This window comes from Fistularia commersonii, chromosome 9 (genome assembly GCF_037954325.1).
Source record: "Fistularia commersonii isolate RoL2024-O1a breed Wild chromosome 9, RoL_Fcom_v1.0, whole genome shotgun sequence".
NCBI classification, from domain to species: domain Eukaryota; kingdom Metazoa; phylum Chordata; class Actinopteri; order Syngnathiformes; family Fistulariidae; genus Fistularia; species Fistularia commersonii.
The window spans coordinates 9,825,896-9,850,074 of NC_141292.1; the positions used below are offsets into that span (position 1 = coordinate 9,825,896).

At 38.7% G+C, this 24,179-nt stretch overlaps 1 protein-coding gene across 2 annotated transcripts; it reads left to right on the top strand.

The window, feature by feature from the left end:
• Nucleotides 1–1,254: 1,254 nt before the first annotated feature.
• On the top strand, nt 1,255–23,942 carry homer1 (homer scaffold protein 1). 2 transcript variants are annotated; one of them, XM_086152387.1, is made up of 10 exons: nt 1,256–2,290; nt 13,204–13,360; nt 15,305–15,436; nt 17,636–17,728; nt 18,558–18,611; nt 20,668–20,810; nt 21,559–21,718; nt 21,811–21,921; nt 22,008–22,088; nt 22,473–23,942. In XM_086152387.1, exons 1-10 carry the CDS (start codon nt 2,286–2,288, stop codon nt 22,659–22,661), a joined length of 1,125 nt encoding a protein of 374 aa, XP_086008513.1. In that variant the 5' UTR covers nt 1,256–2,285; the 3' UTR covers nt 22,662–23,942. The 2 variants fall into 2 exon arrangements, with proteins under 2 accessions (XP_086008514.1, XP_086008513.1); XM_086152388.1 differs by lacking the exon at nt 18,558–18,611 and having other exon boundaries at nt 1,255–2,290.
• The last annotated feature ends 237 nt before the right edge of the window (nt 23,943–24,179 follow it).

A 24,179-nucleotide genomic window follows, 5' to 3' on the forward strand; every position in this document is an offset into this window, starting at 1 on the left:
GAAACTTTGACCTTCAGCTCTGAACAAGTCACAGGAGATAAAGAACATTCCACCTTATGCAACAGTTGGCAATGAACTGAATGGAAAACAACTGTGGCGTCTAGATGGAGCAATACCACTGCCACCTACAACACACTTGTTCTTTACCTTTTGGCTACTTAGATGTTAGAGGGACCTGTGTGTTATTTGAAATAAATCAGCTCTGTGCATCAGGGAGAATGTCAATCTCACACCTGTTACTGTCACACTGTCTGAAAAGGAGGCTATGTAGAAAATGAAAGACTGGGGAGAGTTTTGCTTGCAAGATGTATATGGGCAAAAGTTGTCCTCATGCATAAACTCACTTGGTATATTATTTAACACATCTTGTCAGGGCTGAGGGATATGCTGATTAAATGAAATGATGCAATGATATTCTGAAACCCTTATTTTGATATTGATATATGTCATTATATCTACTAAGTTAGTTATAATCATCAGACGCACAAATATATCTCTCACATGTGAACAGTTTTTTATGCTTTTGTTTGAATTCCTATAATATGGCATCATTATATATGCCATTGAAGTATCTATGCAATAATGTAGAAATGTTGCCATTCTTAAAACATCTTTTTTCATTTTCTCATTAGTTGTTGTAACTTCCAACTGAGTTTTCGGTAACTTTATGCCATATTTTATGTTTCCAGATTGATTTTTTTTTCTTGTACATGTCTATACTACTTTTTGTGTTTTCTTGGTAACTTTTAAATAGTTTTTTGCTGGTGCTTTAAAATTTGATATTTGTAATGGTCCCAGTGACCTGACGCAAAGAGCAAAGAGAGAAAAGAAGGGGAATAAAATGTTTGTATTTTTTGAGATTGTAATTTAACAATTTAAATTCAAGCTGCTTTAGGTGCGCCAGATTGAATTCACGAGAGAAAAAAATAGGAAGGCTGTGTCAGCAGGTGTCCAGAAGATGGCAATCATCATTTGCACATCAGCTTCTTGTTGCGCCTCCTGGTCAATAACACTTATTGTTCACGCAAAGTGCCTATTTTCTTGGTTTCGGTGAACTGCAACACTGCGAGACCCGGAAAGTACGATCATTTCGTCAAACGCGTAATACTTTACGAGAGGCGTCCCGCCTCAGACAGACCCGGTCGGTTCTTCCTCGGCGCCGCCAAAATAGACAACAAACGCTTTATGGCCAATTACGTCAAATGTTCTGAAAGTGACGTGATGACGTCATCGACTGACTCCGCCCACCGAGCAGCGGCGGAGGAGGTCGCTGGGAGCAGGGACTGAAGGCGATGGGGGCTGACACACAGCAGATGGGACTGGGAGGATGAACTGGCCGATGGAGCGTCGCCTTCACGTTTTCGCCGAATCCAAAGCCCGCCGCTGGCAAATAATGAAACTCTAGATGTCCGAATGCCTCCACTCGTTTGGTGCGTTTTCGTCTCCGCCGTCGTCGCTGGAGCCGAGCTGCTGTAATCTCGGAGGACGTGATGGTAAAGCCCGGAGGATGCAGCGGCTGTCTTATGTTTTCCCCCAAAACAGCGGAGATGAAGCTCTCTCTTGAAAGATGTCTGTCATCATCCCCAAGCAGCTTTACTTGCGGCACTAAAACTCTAATGTTATACATGTTGGACGGGATTTAATGGCACGGCGAGGAGAAGCCAGCCACCGAGAGTGGGATTTGTACTGAAAGTGAGGGGTGAATGTTGAATGTTTTAGAGCGACCGTCTCTCCATTTAGGTCTGGGGTCGGATTTCGCGGTACTGTCCTCCAGTTAGCCCACATTCTCAGTAAGCTAGCAACGAATGGAGAAAGGTAGTAGCTCGTTTCGAGGCTATGTGCTGTTTAGCCGACGGGATAAGTATTTCGTTTGTTTCTAGATATTCTCGTTGTATTTACAAAAAAAAAGTGACATTAAGCTTAATTTGAGAGAAGCCACTTTGCCTCGTCTCCCCGCCGGTCTCTGGAGTTTATTGGGCTAACGGTAGCGGCTGCTAGCGCCGGTGCCGCCGGGTGCTCTCGGTCATCATGCATGCACCGACACGTCTGCTCGGATGAAAGCAGCGCCCCGCCAGCATGTACTCCAGGGCACAGCGCCGTCGAGCCATGTCGGACTGAAAGTCTGCTCGTAAAGTCACAAGCGGCGCGGCTTTAGCGGGAGAAAGGATCGGAAGTTAAGGGGAAGCCTCCAGCACCTCTCCTCCCCCCTTCACACCGCCCCTCGGGAGACCACGGACACCGGATCGATTCGACTCAACTTGGGCGACCCGGAAAAGGCGGCGAAAATGGGGTATGTAGCCGTCAAGTGTCACTTTGACAAGAGAGCTGTTTTGATTTCACAACACGACTCGGCAGGACTCCAACTGCCAGCCCGGGTTTAGCAACCGATGTTGGTCACCTCCTGCCCTTCAGAATATGCTAAATTGAAAGAAGATCTCCACCTTACAGGGAGAATACAGAATAATTAATCATTGTTGTTTTGCAGGAATGTTGTAGTTAGTGCATTTAAACTGCCGAAACAACAATTTCCTCATTATTGAATCGGGGGATTTAAAGCCGGATATTCTGAACTTGCTGGGTGTAAAACCATTCTTCATTAGAACATGGAAAGACGAAACTGAAGCAGCCGGAGTGTAAAGAATCACAAACTAAATCGATAGATAAGAGAGTGGAAATTTTGCTCAATACTTTTAATTTGGAGATCGAGTGTATTTGAGATTTGTCAGGACAGCCAAACAACACTTTCCCTCCCTTTTTATTGATGAAATGTCCTTTTTATTTAATGTGTCTTTCCTTTAGACCTTGTAATAAAAATGAAATATGACTAACTGGTGAGAGAATTAGTGGAAAGACACAACAGAATACAATGAGCAACTTTCTGGATGGAAAGAAATTCAGAATTCCAATGCATAAATGGGTCTAAATTTCTGTTGTTGGCTACGTATTGATACAGTCAGAATAAGTTTCTAGACAGCAATTCAAGAGTTTTAATTGTACTTCTTTGCAGAAGCACAGTGTAAATTGAATAAAACGATAAAGATCTCACAGATGTTTGGAATTTCGCTGTTAGTTTTTTCAACAAAAATGTTCTATGAACCACTTCTGACATCTGATGGACAAGTCGTTTCATCACCTTTTCCGTTTTCACTCCATGACAAACATAAAACATCTGGGGTTTGGCAGCTGCTTTGTGGGACGGTTATGTCAGTGCAAATGAAGGAGACTGTTATTTGGCTGAAGATTAATAAAACTTTTCATAAAGATGGAAAAGAAATGGACCAATCAACAATTTGGTAAATTCTTAAAATGAAGGAATGCGCTAGTGCATCAACAAAACAAGTATGTCAAGAAGATCATGTCACTCAACTGAAGTGAATTACCATACATTCTTCTTACTTGGGCTCGAAAACACATTCATAAAGTACTGCCAAGTCACCAACACTTGAGAAGAGGGAGGTCACTGTCAACGTTTTCAATCAAGATACAAGGTCTAAACCACTTGAAACAATCATGGCCAAGAAAGACAGATACAGATTTTAAATGCCAATTCACTCTTTTTAAAATCTCAATCTAGATGTACTTATACTCAAACAGTTGGTAAATGTGAAGAAGGAAAATAAAGGTCACTATTCAAACCCTCGAACATCATGTGTCAAAGATGGTGGAGAAATTGTGGTACCCTGGTGCAGCAACAGGATTAATTCTGAAGTGAAAAGGGGCTTCGCAGTGTAGATGAATAGTGATCCAAAGTACAATGAAAGCAGCTCAAGGTAAATCGTAGAGATACACACTCATGACCAAATCAGTCACCTGTTTTTATGTCCATGAAGACTGAACTGAAAGCAAGATCATAAACAATCAGAACTTGCTGAAATATCTCATTCAAGGAGACATACAGTAAAAGTCCCAACCATTCGTATAATCATTTTTTGTTCATCCATTTACTTTGGAGCCCTGGAAAACTTGGCTTTTGTATACAAATGGCTCCGAATTATTAAATGCAGTAACACAGAGTTAAAGGTGAAACTTCAATCAAATTGATATAAAATAAAACATTTTCAATCATTCTGGCGATATAAAGAGGCAAAATTACAAAAGTATCTCTGTATAATAGCTATCGGACCGTACGAAACGGCATGTATACTGTCAGATATTGCATGAGCTATTACATCCTGGATTTTTATTTGAATATTGAACACGGTAATGCAGGATTTTCTGTCTGCATCCAGTTCACTATTTCATCAGTGAATATGATTTATTCAAAAGAACAGGAAAATGTCAATTAGAGAGGACCTTAATAAAATGGCCTGGTTTCATAAAATGGACAAGTCCAAGTCCAAATTAAACCTACTACTAATGGCAACAGCTGTTATTATATCCTCTCAGAGGCTAACAGTTGAGGCTATAGGTTGATTTACGTGTGGAGCGCTCATTATAGAGCAGGTCCAGTGTCACACAGTTTAAATTGCAGGACTGTTGTTTATAGAATGTGATAGCAACAGTTAGTATTATCGAAATTTATGTTTAAGACTCCAAAAAAACATGTTTGAACGATTACCCTTATGTTCCAGACTAAAATAAAATGTCAACTTGATGTCACCTAATGCTGATACGGCGTTTAATATTTTCACAGTGATTTTAACATGAAATTTTTCACAACACAATCACAACAAATTTCATTTCAATGTAAGAAAAACAGATGTGACATTATACTTTGAAATGAAAATCTGTACAATGTTAAAACCCCACAATTTAATTTAAAAACCATAAACTTATCAAAAAACATTGATATCACTTTATGTGGACATTGACATTCGGAAGACGTTAGACTTAGTTTGGTTTAAAGCTCAAAAACAGCCCACTGAAGTAGGAATTTAAAATCAAATAGTTGGCATAAGATGTCCTGACACTGATGTCACACTCCACATTCAGTCAAAGATCTTAAGAGTGTTTTGGCAATTGGGTACCTGCTTGGACAGAATAAATAACAAACTCTTCAAATATTCTTCATCTTAGATATTGATCTGTAGAATTTTCGTACCTGCCATCATAGGCGCAGAAACAGATGTATTTGTATTTGCCCGATCTTGACTTAGCATGGGTTGGCAAGACCTGTTGTAGGTAATCTAGTGACATAAATATTCTATATAATGCTGAGAGCAAAGGAACTGTCAGATGATAAATTAAAGATGAGTAGTGATGTTGAACATTGCCAGCCCTCAGCAGAGGCTTTTTCTCAAAGCCAGCCTGTTGTCTCCTGTCAGTATGAGGTGCTAAATGCAGTGTGAGTTGTGGATCTGTCAAGCGAAGTTCTTTTCAATTGGACACCTTATTTGTAGGTGTATTAGGGCTGATCAAACTATCAATGTATTTCAGATATGATATGATTAAACTGTGACATTGTATGGGTGGTTGTATGAACATTGAAAAATGACATTCATGGATTTACTGTCTTCGAACACAGTCTTGTAATTGTTTTTTCCTCATTTTAATAGTTTTTGCTAAACTTATGTGGAAATTGCTATGCCCTCAGGAAATTCACGTTTGCCATTAGTATAGTGGCAATTGATCACCCAAAACCAGCAAATATATGGATCTGAAATACCTAATTCAGATCGTCTATGTATGTGTGCATTGTGTAGATAGGTGTGTGTAATCTCAGTGATGTGTGGTTTTATTGCTTATAAAATTAAAATAAGAGGAAATGACATCTCCATCTCCATTATGCAAGGGAAACTGTTAGTATTCTGTATCTGTCAAATCATTGCCTGGAAGCAGATATCATGATATATGTAGTAGAGCTATCGAAAATGAGGCTACGCATACCATAATACAATTTCTCTTTTTTTTTACCTCACCCAGCATTAAGGTCGACCATGTAAAATGAGTCATGAAATATTCCTTAGCACCCCCACTCCACCCCCCTAAACCTGACTGCAGCCAAGGTGACTGCCCAGCATGACACTCTGAGTACAATATAATGATTATATTGTGCTAGGAGAGAAATAAATAACCAGCAGACCATAATGGCTCTTCCTGCTCTGGTGAAATGCATCCAGCTGAACCTGCAGATGTATGGCGATTCTCCTGATCAAGAGCGACCTAGTTCTTATTCCAGATGAGAGCAGACTATGTAGCATGTGATTGGTTTGTTGTCATAATGTGGTTGGGGGGTGGACCGCTTACCTCCTCATGCAAAGCACATCCTCTGTAATTCTCAAGGCCATTGGTTTTAATCCAGTCAACCATCAGCTCCTTGGACACCAAGATACAGATGGTCTTGTGTTTGACTGTACCATCAATTAGCTAGCTTAATTCTTACATGCTCTGATTATTCTAACTGTATATATTAGATTTTCTTAAAAACACATCATATGCATTTTTTACTATAAGTGGAAACATAAATTGAATGCACAGCAATGGAAAGGTGTCTGTCACAGTAATACACCAATAAAGGTGTGTGTCATAGAATTACACCAATAATACAGTGTCATACTTCAGAGTGTACAAATTATATTCAGTAATTAGTCAGCTCCATCCAGTGATGCCTGGGACACCTGATGAGTTGTTATAAACGTTTTTAAAAGTCAGGAAAAATGTACCTTGGAATCTGCATCAAATTTCCTAAAATGTCCATGAGATTAGCCACAAAAATTCCCAAGAAAGCAATTTGATTTTATCAAGACATTTAAATATGACTAAGATATTTTTTTTTAGCCAAAAAATACCCCAAAATGAATTTAAGGTGTTCAGAATTAGTTAAAAAGTATTCAAAAATTTGCATACGTTTTTCAATTGCCCATTAAAATTAAGGATAGAAAAGAACAAAGCACACACGCAAAGTTGTCGAAGAGGTTGTTAAAAATAATCTTACATTGTCACAAAATGAAACAATTTTAAGTAATGCAAGCCCTCTCCTGCACCACTGTGAACAAAAAATTACCTGTGGCTTTCATTGTACCCATCCAGGAGATTTTGCAGTCAATCTATTTGTATCTTTTTTTTTTTTTTTTTTTTTGCAAAAGGGATTGGTAGCTGTAAAGATTTGAAGATTTATGTTTTGTTTTGTTTTTTCCATCATCATCAATATTGTGTTGCTTCTGAAATTTAAAATGTGACTCACAGTTTTGGGTGTGGTTTAGTGGTATGTTTTAGTAGAATGTCAAACTGAGTATAACAGAAAAGGGCAACAAACTGGTTCTTGTATTTTCCATTTAATGTGTCAGACAGTTAACTCTGAGGAGAATCTTTGTATACAAACACGCCTGTCCTCTATCTGCCTTTGAAAACACTGGCTTTGTGGCATATGGGCCTTTTGGACAGGAGGTCTTCCCCTTGCCAAGCCCTGCTGCCTCCCCTTGTGAGTGGGTTAACTGATAGCAGTGCTGGCATAGGATTGGCCGAGAGACCATGTGGGCAGTAGAGGGAGAGATACAATCGGAGGATGTTCACAGCTCATGACCGGCCCTGAGTCACATGGCTGTTGCCATGACGACACAGCAGCTAAGTTAGTAATGCAGGGTTATTTTTCTTGTGCCAAGCAAGCAGACTGCAGCCGTCAGTGCTCTGACACAGCAGTGTTATTAGGCTTAGCCAAGCGTTTTGTTTTGGGTTGTAAAGTTATTATGATTATATTTATCACAGATTATTCCCTTCTTTCAAGTTAAAACATTGATGTGTAACTTGAATTGATGTGGCTTTTAATGGTAATTTTAGGGGAAGCAGTTGAGGCAGGGCTGAATAAACTCCACAAGGAATTTGAGTTAGGTTAAGGCATTTAAATAAAAGTGGAAATTAGCATATATTATATATTGAGAATAGCTTAACAGTATTGATGAGTTGAGTGTACCTAAGCATATTATGACACATATCTTGTGAAAAGGAACAACTGTATAATGTGATATTTTTCCCTCTCATCACCCAGCCCTATCAGTAGCTGGGCCGTGAATTATTTGTGAAACTAAAAACACCTATCATTCTGATAAATGAATACATAAATACTCCGGAGACTGATTGTGGTCTAGATCAATAAGGCTTGTCAGTGAGCTGATTTGCAGCAGAGGCCAGCCCTGATAATAAACAAACTGCATCCAGTTCGAAGCAAACTTGGACAAATTACTTTTACAATGGCAGGCTGTGCATGTCTTTGTACCACGGTTGTCTGTGTGTCTTGTGTTTCTGCGGGTTGTAAGTGGGGAACTGCTGATTTGATAACATCAACGGTCAGATTCCTCTGTCAAAGCACTTGTCATTGAGACTTGAATGCCACAGTTTGTTCCATTGTGCGAAGGGATTACGGAGTAACAATCGGCACACGCTCTCATAGAGACACACACACACCACAGGAGCAGATTTTGATCCCAGCTGTGTTGTCAGACTAATGACACCCTGAAATATAAAATGACTGGCTACTGTTTGGTTACCACACCCTCCAACCACATCTCAGTGCTCAATCCTCTAGTCACACATTCTTCAACTAGAGTTAAATCCATATTATATCAGTCATTTTTGCTTGGCTATAACATTGTGAACCAGGTCAATATATAAAGATACTAGATGTAATGAATATCTTGCATGTGTTATTTTTACATTATTTTCTTTTCCCCATTGCTCTATCAAATCTGTGATTGCATTATTTTGTCATCTAAGATGTCAAATTGTTTCCCAAAGAAATGGTAAAATGGCACGAGCAAATTTCTTATCTAAATTAGAATTGAAAAGAGTTTATTTACACCATTTTCAAACTTGTCATTAGCTGCAATCATTTTTCATGCCATCTTCACTTGTTTGGGATTTTGGAAGCTTGACATATGGAAGGAAAGTACCTGGAAACAATTATTTTCTGTAACAATATGCTTGAAACACAATGTCTTGTGGTTTGAAAGTGTTTTCCAATGCAACTCTTAAGGTTTTTGTGGATGGAAAAACCTTAACATGACTTTCTATTGACATGGCAAGGAGTAGCTAATGATTGAAATTTTGCTGTCTAAAATATTCCCTTAAAAACATGTCCCAGAACCCGCCTTACTGCCAGGAAGACAGAGAAAAATTAAGTTCCCTTTTCAAGTCAGTGAAGACCATCTGTCTGTCTGCCTGTCTGCAGCCTCAAACTATCACGATGAACATTTCATCCTGAACATGTTCTGACTGATAACAGGGTAAAGTGACTTTAGGCAAATAATGTAAAAGGAAGTGAGATCTCATCATGATGATCATCGACACACACCCAGCCTCACCAAAAGTCATACAGAGGTTTAATGAAGTTAAGTTTAGTGTTAATTCATATTTTTGTCAACAATATGCTTTACTTAATAAACCACATAATTCATAAATAATGATGCACAGGTTTATTCATACATCTTTACCTTTAAGCTGGCAGTATGTATGATCTGGTGTGAATGACACATGCATGTGTGGAAACACCTTCTACACACAAACACACACATTAGTACAATCTCTCTGATCAACCGGTGCTATCTTTCCATAGCAGCTGCTAAATCTCTACTGTGTTAATTAACATACTCAGACACAGCGAGAGTCTCTAGTCTCCCATATAGGGGAACAATCAGGCTGTCCGGGGGGTGGCCAAGACAGTCACCACCCAGCCAAGCAATCAACGCTCATTTCTCTAGAAGCTCCTTCAGACAGATGTCTGCACACCAAATCTTGAGTGAAGCTTCAAGGAAAAGACCTTTTTTTATGTTAGCCAAAGAACAAAGATTAACAGCTGCATTTCCTTTTTCCAACTTGCGGAAACCCAGAAGAAACTAGTTGTTTTGTTTAGTAGCCTCTGACCATCCCAGGTAATCTGAACCTTCTCAGGCCCTAGCCCCAATAATAAATCTGCAATACTTGCAAAAGATTAGCAAATTAGCTCAAATCGCCTTGTTTAATAAATAATGCACAGTAGTTCCTTTTTTTCCTCCCTCTGTGGGATGTTGAGTTAGATGATACTGCGAGTGACATGGCAGGCATTACAAATCCTCATAAGTGGCATTCAGACTAACTAGTGCTACTGTAGCTGCCTTAGTTTCTATTTTTTGTTTGCTAGTCCAGAACGTAAAATGTGGATAAAAGAGGATCTCACACCTCAGTGGGGTGCAAGGCCAATGTGATTACACTTTGCATTTTGATTTCTGTCTCAGATAAGGGTATCAACATGGTAACCAGATGTCACAATTTGCATTACAATGTATTCTGACAGCACACCGTGCCAATACTCTGTCACTTTCAGTCAGTTGCTGTGGTCCAGACTAAAATATCTCCACAATCATTGGTTATCATTTCCAAACCTCTGCATGAAATTTAATACCGACATTCCTTTTTGCCTTGAGATTTTTTCCAAGTATATTCATTTGATTTTTCTCAGAGTGTTTATGGGATCAAATGAGAATGTGTACATTGACAGAAAGTTGTGATTGTGGGAGGTGCCACATGAGACAAAACTGGTCTTCAGGTTATTGTGCGACACGTGCACCAATGTTAGTGTACAGTTTCAATTTGTATTTGACCCTGGCTACCTTCTCACAGGCGGACATGTTGCCCCATGTAATAATAATTAATACTTTATAAATCCCTTGTGGAGAAATTCGTTCTCTGCAATTAACCCATCATGGATGAACCATGAGCAGTTGGCTGCCGTCCATCAGTGCCAGGGGAGCAGTTAGGGGTTCAGTGTCTTGCTCAACAACACTTCGACACTTTTCGGTTCCAAAGACACGTGTGTGTTTGTGTGTATAATTATTATTGATTTAATAATAATAATTAATAATCAACGTACCAGTAATAACAATAATTTAATAAAAACAATAACAATAATAATTTAACAATTATTGATAATTTAATAATTATTCTCAATTCAAATTTTAACTGTAATAGTTTCGAAACATGACACCCTGCTTGATAAAATGCAATTAAACACAAGCAAACGTGTGTTTCGTAGATAGTCAAGAGGTAAAATCATAAGTGTTGTTAAACACAAATTAATTTGAATGAAATTTCTAATGGAGCCACTGTTCTCTGTCAATGCTTCCAATGTATATGAGAGCTATAACCAAAGTCTTATAATCAGATTTTAGATATTTTCGAGGCTTCTGTAAAACAACAATTGATAAGGTAAATATTTGGGACAATGACAAATAGACAGAAATTAACTGCAGAAAACAGTCTTGTCACAGTCATGACAAGAAACTAATGAAGATTTACGAGTGCTTACATTTTGTTTTCTGTGAGAAGAGATATTGTTTCCCTCAACTCATGTTTCTCCATGATGTTGTATAATTCTAATTGGCTATGTTGATGTTGTTTAGCAAAGTTATTAACAGCATATACAACAAGATGGTCAGTGTAAGATAAAGCAGCCTTGTAAAAAGTCACAGTCCAACAGCCTTCTACTCATAATATAAAGTGCTCGAACCTCACATGATAATTATGAAAAACCTGACTGATGCTTCTTCTATTCCTCTAGACACATTGTGTATAGCTGACACCCAACATGAGCCCAATAACATGGAAGACTTAGAAATTGATGACAATGCTAAAGTCTAACGGGTTGACATGAGTCAGATATCTAGAACTGCAACAATATTTTGATGAATGTTCTCCTTATGCCCTTCCTATATAATTTGTGTCACTTGATCACAGAACACAGCTAGAGTGAAGCTAGCTACCAGTGAAGTTCCACTGCGGTGGTACAGCGCAGCACAGATCAGCAGTTTCACACAGAGAATCACACTTTCCTGGCACATACAAGTCTTTGTACTTAGAGCTGTGTTGCTTTTTTTTTTTTAATTCCACTTCTCAGGAGAGGTGTGATCATAGCCTCGGTTTGAACAGGAACAACTCTAGCTGCACTATCCAAATAATCCTGGAAGGACATCAATTCTGCACATCAATCTTAACCCATATGATGTTTTTTTTTTTACCCAACTCAACCGACTCAGAAACAACCTGATACTTGATAAGAAATAACCTGAAATTGCAAGCAGTTTCAATAAAATGACAAAGAAATAAATAATTATAAGGATTTGACATTTATTATGAAAATATTGTTTGTAACTTATATGTTACTGAAATCTGCCACAATTTTCCAGGTTAAAACATTTAAAATAATCTAAGATATGACAGTACGGACATTAGGCGCCTTTCTTTTCTCCATTCATTTACAATCGTTTCTTTTAATATTATTTCAGCCATAGAATAAAGTCTGCCCTATTGTGTGCCTCCATAAGATTTTGTTTTCAATAGAAATACTTTCAAGGATTATATCTTCATTGACAGGTTTACAGTGGAGCTTCATTGAAATATGTGTTTTTGCTTTTATAGAGGAAAGACTTTGATATTTGCATATTTATTTGATTTTGCACTAGACATGTTCACAGCATTTCCTATTGCTGGGCCTTTGCTTTGTAGGTGAAAAGATAATTTTTCTTTATTTCTCCATAATGTACATTCTGAAGAAGCAGATTGTGCAGAAAACTTTTGAGAATCCTTTGTGCGAATTGCTGGCATGTGAGTGGGTGTGTGTTCAAATGGTCCAATAGAGAACACCAGTGAATTGTGGATGTGCATGGTTTTTGAACGTTGATCGTTCTCACCGTTCCTCCATTAACGTTCTACTTCTTTGTTAAAAGATTTAAAACAAACTCATTTTTTTCTTTCATTTGCTTTTGTATTGATCAATTTTTTTGTGATTTATGTTGATCTACCCATCTTGTGTTGAATTGTCAATCTTGTGTTTTTAAATCCTGGTGTAAAACATAGGCATTTTAGTTGTGATTATCCAATGACATGAACAGTCGGACCCATGTAGCAACAAACTAATAGCTCTTAGATATATTTTGAACTCCACTAAACTTGGTTGTTTTATTATTGAACTTTTATTTTTAATATATTTTTTCACCTCACCTCAAGCATTTTGTCTTTTTTATTTGCAAATTTGTTCAGCAAATACACTGAATGATTTTGAAATGGCTGCAATAAATTCCCTAAATTAATAAAAAAGTACCTTAAATTAGGTCCCCCCCCCAAAAAAAATCCAGATACGGTATTAGTCGCATCGTTGTTTAAGTGAAAAAGTTGCAAAATTACCGTCCGGAAATTACGGAAGTTGTAGTGTATGTTGTATTTTTGTGCTGACCCACTGGTATTTTTTTCACTTGCTTAGATCTCTCACCTGATAATGATCTCTCCCCCACTCTGCAGTGAACAGCCCATATTCAGCACACGGGCCCACATCTTCCAGATTGACCCAAACACCAAGAAGAATTGGGTACCAACCAGTAAACATGCCGTCACTGTCTCCTACTTCTTCGACAGTACCAGGAATGTATATCGCATCATCAGCCTGGATGGCTCCAAGGTGTGTGCAAGACATCTGTCATGGTCCCCCCTACCCACCTGTTCAGCAGAAAAACCTCCCTGCCCATCTCAGCAATTAATCGTGTTTATTGATCCCTTCTTCACAGCTTGTAGGATCGTCATAATCAAAACAAACACTCAATTGTACCTCAAGTCCTCACTGGTAGCTGGATTGGTGAAAACAATAAGCCGCTGCCCCCTGAAAGGGTTCCCATATGTCCAAAGCGCAAGTTGTGGAAAACATACGAAACAAGGAAATAAGTGAACAAGCAAAAAGTGGTGGAATAGAATTTAAATTTTGTCCAAATATTGCTGTTTGTTTTTCCTGCTTTGTGGTTCACTTGAAGAGACTCCTCAAATTTTTCTTTTATACATTAAGCAATTCTTAATAGGAATAAACTAGCAAAAGTAATAAGAAGTCTGAAAGAAGTCAACCAAAACTTACTACCAAAGTTATCTGGCCTACATTTATGAGATGAATATACTTGATTGAAATAAATCTTTCTATCAATACATTTTTTGGTCCCTCAAAGTAAGTAATGAAATATAATTTATATGTAGTGTTTTGTTTTTGTTTTTTCTTTTTTGGAAATGAAGAACTATTCTGGACTGTCACAATAATGATTTTTGCACCAGAGAAGCATCTCCCATCCCCAGAGAAAATCTCCCCTTTAAAAGTACTTTATTGGGATCGATAAGCTGTAATGTCTGAAAACAGTGGAAGAATGCTGGTCTGTGCCTTGAGTACAGTCAGCCTGTGTTGTTCTCCTCAGCCCGGCCTCTGTGGTAAGGCGGTGAAGAGGCGGTCAGGCCTGTCATATTTATGTGGCAGTGATTATTTTAGTCTGAGAGAGGTGCAGGGGTGGAGTTAGCATAGTTATGTAAGATCCTCTGCAGGCAACTATTGCTGTTGTTGAACCAGCAAGTTAACTTGAGTTCTTCTGAAAAAAACACAGATTGTTTTGTTTAACACTAGAGGTCATTATTATCATCCAGACAACAAGGTTCCCTCAGGGGTGAAGAAGGAAAAAGACAAACAGATGCTACATCTGTCTGGGTATGTTGCGTTCCAAATTCCGAGTGCAAACTTAAAAATAAAATCAAAATGCTGAACATTCCAGGAGATCCTTATTCTTTTACTTTGACCACCTCTGGGCGTTCCGAGCAGTTTCAAAATAATCATTAGAAAGTTTCAGAAAGTATTCAGTTTTACATGTTTTTGTATTTATTTTGAAAGGCCAGATAAGAGAGGCCATGGCAGATTTATCTTACTAAGGCTATTTGGGGGGATAATTCACATTAAAGGTGACTGCATCTATCTTCTCCACTTACTATTGCAATCATGAAAAACAACAAATTTACAACCACTAGCTGAAAACATTGAAGGTCGAACGGTTAAACTTTAAGGTGTGACTTTCGTATCAGAAAGATGAAAGAGAAAACTATTCCCAGAAGTTCACAGAGCATGACTATCTGTAACATCTGTAGTTTCATCACTCAGATCTGCTGATGAGAGGAGATGGGGGAGGAGAAGCTACTAAGTGGACCTCAGAGAATTTTATTAACTACCTTTTTCCAAGGTCAAGAATAAACTGTCAAGCTCAACGATATTTAAAGCATCTTTAACGGCACATTTGAGAAACGGCAGCAGCGGTTATTTTCTGCCCGCTTCTCTCTCGGCACTACCTCCCCTGCCGATCAATAACATTACAGTCACTTCAGAGCTCCTCATTGACTGCTTCTTGTTCAGCAAATAGTGCCAACACACACACACACACACACACACACACACGAACACCCGCAACTTGTCCCCAGCAATACTCCATCACCTTTTACCAAAGGCAGCAATGAATTAATTAACTGGGCTTTAATGAGCCATATGTTTTTATTTCATTTATTTAGGGATTCAATTGACTTAGAAATATTAAAGTTTTGTTCTCCACAGGCCGTTATCAACAGCACCATCACCCCCAACATGACCTTCACCAAAACGTCACAGAAGTTTGGCCAGTGGGCCGACAGCCGGGCGAACACTGTCTATGGCCTGGGGTTCTCATCTGAGAGCCACCTGACCAAGGTGAGGGCAGAAAAACAAATCCTCTGCCAAAAATGATGTTATTCATCATAAACCTGTCACATAAGTCATATGGTTATTCTTTGTATTTCCTTTGGTCGACTTCCTCTCCCCCAGCTTTATAAAATTCCCCATGATGCGTTCAGCAAAGCCTGCATCTTTGTCTGAACTGACAGGGAATGACCTTTGGTAATGGTTGGGGTAAACATGTGAGTGAAATTCACTGAGAACCACCCAAAAAGTCCTACAAGTATGCATGAGGATCAGACCTGACAAAAATCAGTCCCACATGTGTAAAAGTAACCATTCATGGTAGATACTAATTATCTGGGTTTCACTCTATCAGGTACAGTCCATATTTCTATGGGAATATTCTAGTTTGATCTGTCTCTTTTCTCCTTATGGGCAATCTAGAACATATTCTCTCATTTATAAATCGAAACTCCATTTCATATCAATATTTTCTAATGTTTCTTGTTGTTGTTTTTATTCTCTTGTAATAGATTAGTTGTTTCACTGCGGGTCCTGATCAAGCTCATTCAAATCAAAATCAATGGTGTACAGTGTGGTCTAAAAAGAAAACCATAGCACTATTTAAAACTGATTTAATTTTACCCTTTGGGATCTTAAATAGGTACAGTCTTCTTTATTTATTTTCTTCTTTTATTTTCATTTGAATGACATGTAGTGCAATTTAATGATCTCCTTCAGGCTTTACCTTATTGTACTCACACTTGTCTAATCTGAGTCCATCATTATAAGCGTGTCTTAATTTGTTTGATACGGTCATGGTTTACCTTTTTCATTCATATGCAATGTTTCATGCAAAATATTACATGCATGTGTGAATGAGAGGGGCACAAGTGGAATTGTGAGGTTACAAGGAGTGGAGATACAGAAGGTGGAAAAATTTTAGTAGTTTGTGTCAAAAGTCCAAAGAAAACACAAACACAGGAGAGTGCGGAAAAGAGATAAATGTGGGCAAGCAGGCTGATGTGAGTTGAGAAAAGTGTCGGGTGTGATGTGTATTAAGAGTATCAGCCAGAATGAAAGGAAAGGTGTACAAGAGCGGTGGATCCAACAATGTTGACTGGTTTAGAGACAGTGGCATTCAGGAAAAGACAAAGAGGCGGGGGTTAAGATGTTGAGGATCGATTTGGGAGTTTCTTATTTATCCTATTCTGCTCTATTCTCTATTCCTTCATTTGATATAATTTTTCTGGACAAACTCATTCTTTTACAGCTATTTTTGTTTCTACCATGTATCCCATTTTCTTTTGCTGATGTAATTCTGCAAAATGCTGCAGAACAAATAGAGCCCTATCTTATCAAATCTGATCTGACATCCTGAAATCTTCCCCTCAATTTGAACTGAAATCAGCTTTGTTTTATGCTTGTGTCGTCCACATTATGTTCACTTTCAATAAACAAAAACTAAGATTGGTTTTGGATACGGTAGGGGCCTTAGTATAATAGTAATTTTCTTAGAGGCAATAGTTAACAGATGCATTTATCAAGGGGAAAAAAAAACACATGATTAAATCATTCAGATGTTTTCATTGGTTTTGACAGATGTTCTGTTTGGTTTTTACACGTTTGAGTTAATTGCCCAGTTTTACTTTACAAAATATTAACTATAATTTTCTTCAAATAGGTAAATCAAATTTGACAAATCACTTTTGGAAGGGATTCAGACCGGAGGAGTCCTAATCTGTTTGTAAAATGGGCTGATCTTTGCTGTCTCTTAACACCAGTCATAAGAAGGAGTACTAATCTATACATTACAAGAAGAACTTTTTCTATCGTATTGATTCTATTTTTATCTAGTCCCCAAAGTAGAGGGAAAATCTACTCTGCTAGTAGAGACATAATAACAATAATAATATTAGTAATATTAATGATGTAGGCTGTATGAAGAGCACTGATATTTTATCACAACACACACACACATACATTATTAATGTAAAATTGTCTCTGAGATATGAAAATGCTTTTGGCCCCTGAATGATAAAATTAACAGTTTTTTATTCACTCCAAGAGAATGTACTCACACATTACTTTTGCAGCTCAGTTTGTCTGCTAATGTAAAGTGTAGTGGGATGAAACTTTTCAAGTTAAAAATTGACTAAATATTGTTTTTGCATTCAATACTGGAATTATATATTGCAATAATATCATCATGCATTTGTTTTTTTTTTCAAGTTTGCAGATAAATTTGCAGAGTTCAAGGAGGCAGCACGTTTAGCCAAGGAGAAGTCTCAGGAGAAGATGGAGCTCACCAGTACTCCCTCTCAGGTAACCGACAGCGCCCATAGTAAGCTTTAACCAACCGCGGCTGCCTCAGTCTCTGTAGGGTTATTTGAAATTTGTTTTTAATGGTTATTTTTAGGATTCAGCCATATTTTAAGGGTGTCTGTACACTTTTTTTTTTTCAAAGTACCAGCTACTTTATTTGAGAGAGAAAATGTTGGAGCAACTTGTTCTGATATTGTGCTCATCTTGAGCAGAGGAACATACACTAGGAAAGTATCTAGTTTTTGGCAGCAGCTGCACAACCCTGCAACTTTAGGCATCTTCCTCTTATATACAGGATGGTCACTTACCAGATTTTAAGAATATTGCCAGTGAATTTCAAATAATTGGGAGTAGGGAAACTGCAGTTAGAATTCCTGGGACGGAGAGGAGAAAATGATCAAAAAATTGTTGTTACAGACTCAAAAACCCATTCGCACAATTCATTGTAGCCGTGTTATCTAACTGGACAGTTTGGAAGAAGCTTAAAAACAAACTATTTTTCTTTTGAAAAAATGAAATGAGCTTTCTCAGCATTCAGAATTCTTTCAGAGATTTTGCATGTTGTCCAATCTTAGAAACAGCACATAGAAAAATTCTGTCTCTTAGTGTGTTTCCAAGCACAACACTAGCTCTGTTTTTCTCATTCAGTCTCATGTCTTGTTAATGCTAATTTGTGTCATGTCTGATACACACAACAACAAACAGAGTATTGTAAATTAGGTTGTAACATCATTTAAAAGGATCTGCACATCTGAATTATATAAGATATGACTTTGACCATATACCACGTGACACTAGTTATCCTTTATTCTCCCTAACAATTTTACAGGGTGGCGCTGTAAAAAAGAATGTCTTATCAGTCGACAAACCTGGTAAAAAGAAGGTAAAAGGAAACTGAATGACGTCTGTGACACTAACTCTCCCCACTCTTACCCTCTGTCAGTGCTAACTGCCCCTCCCACAGGTGTCTCCATTCACCACTGTTTGTCTGGGAATCAGCTTCCACTCTCAGTGGGCCTCTGAGTGATTGGACAGAGCTTTTCACTTCCAATAGCCCAGATTGATCAAAGTTAAAGAAAAAAAAACTTTTATCTGGGGACGACGCTGCTATCAACCTCATCTGTAATCCTCATGTCACACTAACAACCACAGAGAACTGTCCCACACAAACCTCCTCCTCCTCCTCCTCCTCTTCTCACGCTCTCAAAAAGTGACACTCAGCTGCCATTAGGGATGTTTGAGTTGAGCGGCTGCCAATCATGAGTGGCTGTTATAAATAGATAAGCAGAGACGGCACTCGGTGTCTGTAGTCAATTCTGAAATGTGTGTGCAGTGGAAGAACTTGAGGGTGGGGGTTGAAGAGGAAAAGTTTGACCTCTACAGGCTTTTAAAGATGCAGCACTGAAATGTCATTGAAAGCTTTTACTTGTTGGCAATTACAGTGAGCAGCTACAAGATAGACAGAAGCTAAATATAAGGATACATATTTAGCAAGTACATGGCATTCATTGTGAAGTCCATTCAACAAAAGATTGTTAGCAGTTTAATTAACTGTAAAGCATCCCTAACTATGTCAGCAGAAAACCCCGTTCACTTTTGAGAGCACAGAATCCTTACCACTGCATTATTCAAGGTTTAGTCGCAAGCAACGGTTCATGAAAATTAGATTCTTAGTGTTCATGCTGAGAGATGTTAGAAGATCGATGCCACTCACTGTGTTGTAAGAGCACAGACAGGGCAAAGCGAGCTCCTTTTAAAACCGAAAGCGGGACATTATTATTTTCTTACTTTGAAATAATACCGGCTGTGACAAGAAAGTAGAAGGGGATAGAAGTGGGCCCATAGTCTAACCTTAATGTTACACTATGTCTCAGCATTCAGGGAGTCTTGGTCTTGAAAGTGTAGCAGGAAATGCTACCTTTAGCCAAAAGAAGTGACTGATGAAGAACATGGATCCTGTACTTTGATAGATATAGAAAACTCTATGCTCTGGAAATGCTCAATTACAAGTTAAAAGTCATAAATTGAAAGTAGAGTACTCATACAGATTGCAATTTCATTGCATTATCAAATAATGTGTGCGTCTTTATGACTAAGTCTGTACTAAGTCAATACTTTGGGTAGATTAAGAGTAACACATTATGTTCAAGTTTATCATTTATTTCATTAATAGTCTTCACACTTGGGGTTTTTTCAGGGTAACTGTTGTAATTCTAATCTCAGCCCCTAATCTTTTTTTTTTCACCCATCATCAAAAAACAACCCCAAATGTGAGATGCACGTGTGAGATTTTATGGTGAAAGCTTGGTTTTCAGAAATTTTGGCCAAAGTTTTCTCACTTTTAATTGAATTTCTCTATCAAAAGTGATGGAAAGAAACTAAGAGCAATTAGCCTACTCAAGTAATGTACTTCAGAATAATATTGTAATATTGTTCTTGACTTGAGCATTTCCTTTTGGCAGTATGAACTACATTCCCAAGGGACCAGTTGGGCTTCTGACTACAGTTTTTGATACCTCAACGTCTTCCAGATGAAGATTTTATAAAAACAGCCTTCACTTTCTCTCATGCCTTTGAGGTGTTTGACACTGGAAAAATGCCCTCTTGTGGCTGAAATGAATACTAACAGGACACAGCGAAAGCCTCAATTTGCTCTTCGGGTTGCCATGTTTTCAATGTTAATATTAAACTATGTAGACACAACCTGTGAAATATTGCGCTTTAGTGATGCATGTTTGAGCTTAGGGACGCAGTGTCTTGTGCTAAGCTAACCAGCTCCTGACCTCAGCTTCAATTTAACTGCAAAAACCATGAGTGGAGTTAATCTTGCTTTCTAACATTTAGTTTTTCTAGAAATGCCAAATTATTTCTTGAAATAAAAAGCTGTGTTTTCTCCGTAAAACATTTTTCTGCACCGTCAACTGGTGCCGTGATACCAGGAGTCAGCCACAGGTCCCCTGCAGTCACCTTTGACCCCAGAGAGCATCAATGGCACAGATGACGAGAGAGTCACGCTGGAAGCGCCTCAGCTCGCTGAGCCCAAAGCAGAGCCTTCCCAGAATGCACTGACCTTCTCACACAGGTAACCCAATTACCTACTAGCGGAGGGAAAGCGTTGAATATGTCATGAGTTTGACATCCTGTCATTGTCGCAGTCGGTGTTGTAGGAGTGTTATGTACTGGACAGCGACTCACCAGTGCTGATTTAAAATGAAATGGGCACAGTACGCTGCTGAGCGCCGCGGCTCCTGTAGATTCATTCATTCATTATGAATGTGGTCCCCTAGCCCACAGACTGCATGAATGCATTACATGAAAGCACCAAGCGTGCTTTCTATTAATTATAAACCACGCTCTGCTTGGCCTACGAGTTGTTTTTTTCATTTTAATTGCAAAATGGATGTGGGCAAAGAAACCTATTTTAAAATGACTTACTACCACAGTTACCTGCCAAAGAAAGAAAAAAACGTGTAATCGAAAATCTTACGTTACACCAACATTAAACCAACAAAATGGGTAATGGTAACATGACCTTGTTTTGCAACTATTGGAGTAAAGTAAGCAGCACATCATAAAAATTGGCATTTGACATCCAGGTTATGAAATCTTGGTCACCTGCTATCCCAGAGGCCAAATATGTAGACATCTATAAGTGTGTATCTAATAAATAATCTGCGTCTGTTCAACAGCACTAAAGTCATATTTTGGAGTTATTTGCAGTAAATATGAGTTCTATCCCCTCCAGATGACTTCTCGGACTAACACAGTTAGCGATGTCAGCAGTATTTGCGGTGTCCTAACATCGGGTTTGTCTGCTTAAAATGATCCAGTTCATCCAGCATCAATAAGCACTGGGAGGCAGAGCTGGCAGCGCTGAAGGGGAACAACGCTAAGCTAACGGCAGCTCTGCTGGAGTCCACAGCCAACGTCAAACAGTGGAAGCAGCAGCTGGCAGCCTATCAGGAGGAGGCTGAGCGGCTACACAAGCGGGTACCAGCTGCCCACTGCTTCAACAGAAACAGTGTTACCAGATGTCCAACTATTACCTATTTTACCTGTGGGTGATTATTTCTCTCCTCCAGGTAACAGAACTGGAGTGTGTGAGTGGTCAAACCACAGTGATAAAATCTCAAAAGACAGAGCTCAACCAAACCATAGAGGAGCTGGAGTTGGCTCTGAAGGAGAAGGAGGAGGTAGGTGTTATTCTGCTGTGAGTTCTTCGTATATGGCGGTCTCATTTGTTTTTTAATGTTTGCTCATTTTGGGACTCCTTCCCCAGGAACTGGAGAGGCTAAAAGCTGAGGTGGAGAGTGCCAATGAGTTCCAGTCTGAGAAAGACTCCCTGACACAGAAACTGCAGGTGAGAGCAGCTGTGGACGCCTGGCAGCAGCTGCAACAGGCAGGGGTCAATATCTGTACACAGGTGGCTCCTGCTTTTTGGATGCAGTTATTTATCACATTTGCTAGAGTACATACTCAACATACCACAGATATGACTGACTGGCTCTCAAGATGATACTTGTGGTACAACATTTCAGTTCATTTACTGCTAAATTGTTGCTGTTTTTTTTTTGTTTGTTTTTGTTTTTTTAATTTTACATTTCATGTGCTTTTGTCATGAAACATCCGGTGCCACAAAAAAGGAATACATCACCAACCACAACCGTCTTATTTAACTTTGAAAATACTGAGAAGCTTGTTGACTTTCCACAAAGTCTGGTTTCAAACACGCCATGTCCTTTAGGATACGGAGTTAAAGAACCAGGCGTTGGAGGCCCGTCTGAATGACCTGGAGCAGCGTCTGGAGAGCAACCAGCAGGAGAGGGAGGAGTTCCGTAAGAGTCTGCGCTCCCTGCTGCAGCTGCTGGACGGAAAGATCTTTGAGCTGACGGAGCTGCGCGACACACTGGCCAAGCTACTGGAGGCCAGCTAGAGGGAGGATGACGCTCCTCGCACGTCCTTTTCTTTCCACGGCATCACATCTCTGCAGCAAACCAGCATTTACCGCATGTCGGCGCTCAAGTGGCCGCAGACGAGTATGACTTGAATTTTTTTCAACATGTACGCGACACCCGTGGAAGTATGTTTACACACGTTTATGCATTAAACGGTACACATTTTGCTACGTCCACACCGCGATCGGTACATGTTTACAGTGGATCCTGCCTTCCCTCTGCAAGATTCTCTACTTTTCGTTTCTTTCTGTTTGAGGTGACTTTTGTTTTTGCTTCTTTCAATCCAACTTTTGGTTAAGAAATTGTTTTTTTCTCCTCCACTCTTCTTCTCCTCCTCACTGTGTCGCATCATTTAAAAAGACGTCATCGTCAGCCAAATGAACTCTGACCTGGACTTGAGCTTTTCTTAAAAGATTGATTCATTTTTGTTTTCTGGACTCTGGAGGGTGATGGTGAGTCGAATGTCACAGAGAGAGACCGTCACAATAAGAGCAATACAAAACGGAAGCGACACTTTCACTTTCAGGTAATATACATGCATCTCGAGCGAGAGTGGCGGAATTTTAATCGAGTCTTTCTTTCTATACACTTTTTTTAAGAATTCTCAAGTTAATAGTGCACTTGTAAAAATGTGTGAATGAGTGAATCTTTCCCTTCTTGTTTCTGTTGCCACTTGAAGTGCAATGATTGAACCCCACCCTCTTTTTTTTTTTATTTATTACCTCCTGTTCTGAGATCATGAAAATTGTACAAAAAAAATCCTTATTTACATTTTGTTTTCTTTTTTAGTTTAAGTTGTCCGGTACGTGGGTGTTCTGATTTATTTTTTAAACTGGCAATATTTTCAAACTATTTATCACAAGAAAGAGAGAAAGCAAGGTGGATTTGCTGAGTATCTTTTTTTTTTCTTTTCTTTTGCCAAATACCTTTTTCTGTACAGATGATGAATTTCTGCAGATGTTGCCTTTGGTACAGAGATGCATCACTGGTAGCCAACTGCAGTACTTTTTTTTTGTGGGATTTACTGTTGCCAAAAATTCAGCGATGTTAGAGAAATATGACTGTACGAAGAACACTATCTAAGGGCTTGTTGTTGGTTCGGGTACATTTGGGAGACTTGAACAGGTTTGAACACTTAAAAACACGACGGCTTAAAAGGGAATCAATAATATTTGAATAAGAATTGAGACGTTCAACATACCACACGCTTAAATAACACAAATTGTAATCGAGTTTATAGTAAAAACAACCAAATGAAAGTCATGCAGTTGTGTTTTGTGTCCCCCCCCTTACACTTGGTTGCAGCGGGTTTATTCTGGCCTTATCAGCTCTCATGTAGCATTTTATTTATTTATTGTTTTGCTTGGTTATTTTGGCATTTCTATTTTTTGAGAATTATTCCCTTTCCAGACACTGTTAAGGAACAGAGCACAAATTTCAAAAAAAAAAAACGACCAAAATCAGACAATACTAAAGAGTTAAAGGAAGCGGAATCA

Excerpts from the sequence above, each read along its gene's own strand:
- homer1 (XM_086152387.1), top strand. Across the intron at positions 13,361-15,304 it reads TCAGCCTGGATGGCTCCAAG|GCCGTTATCAACAGCACCAT; the intron begins GTGTGTGCAAGA and ends TGTTCTCCACAG. Across the intron at positions 20,811-21,558 it reads GCACTGACCTTCTCACACAG|TTCATCCAGCATCAATAAGC; the intron begins GTAACCCAATTA and ends AAAATGATCCAG.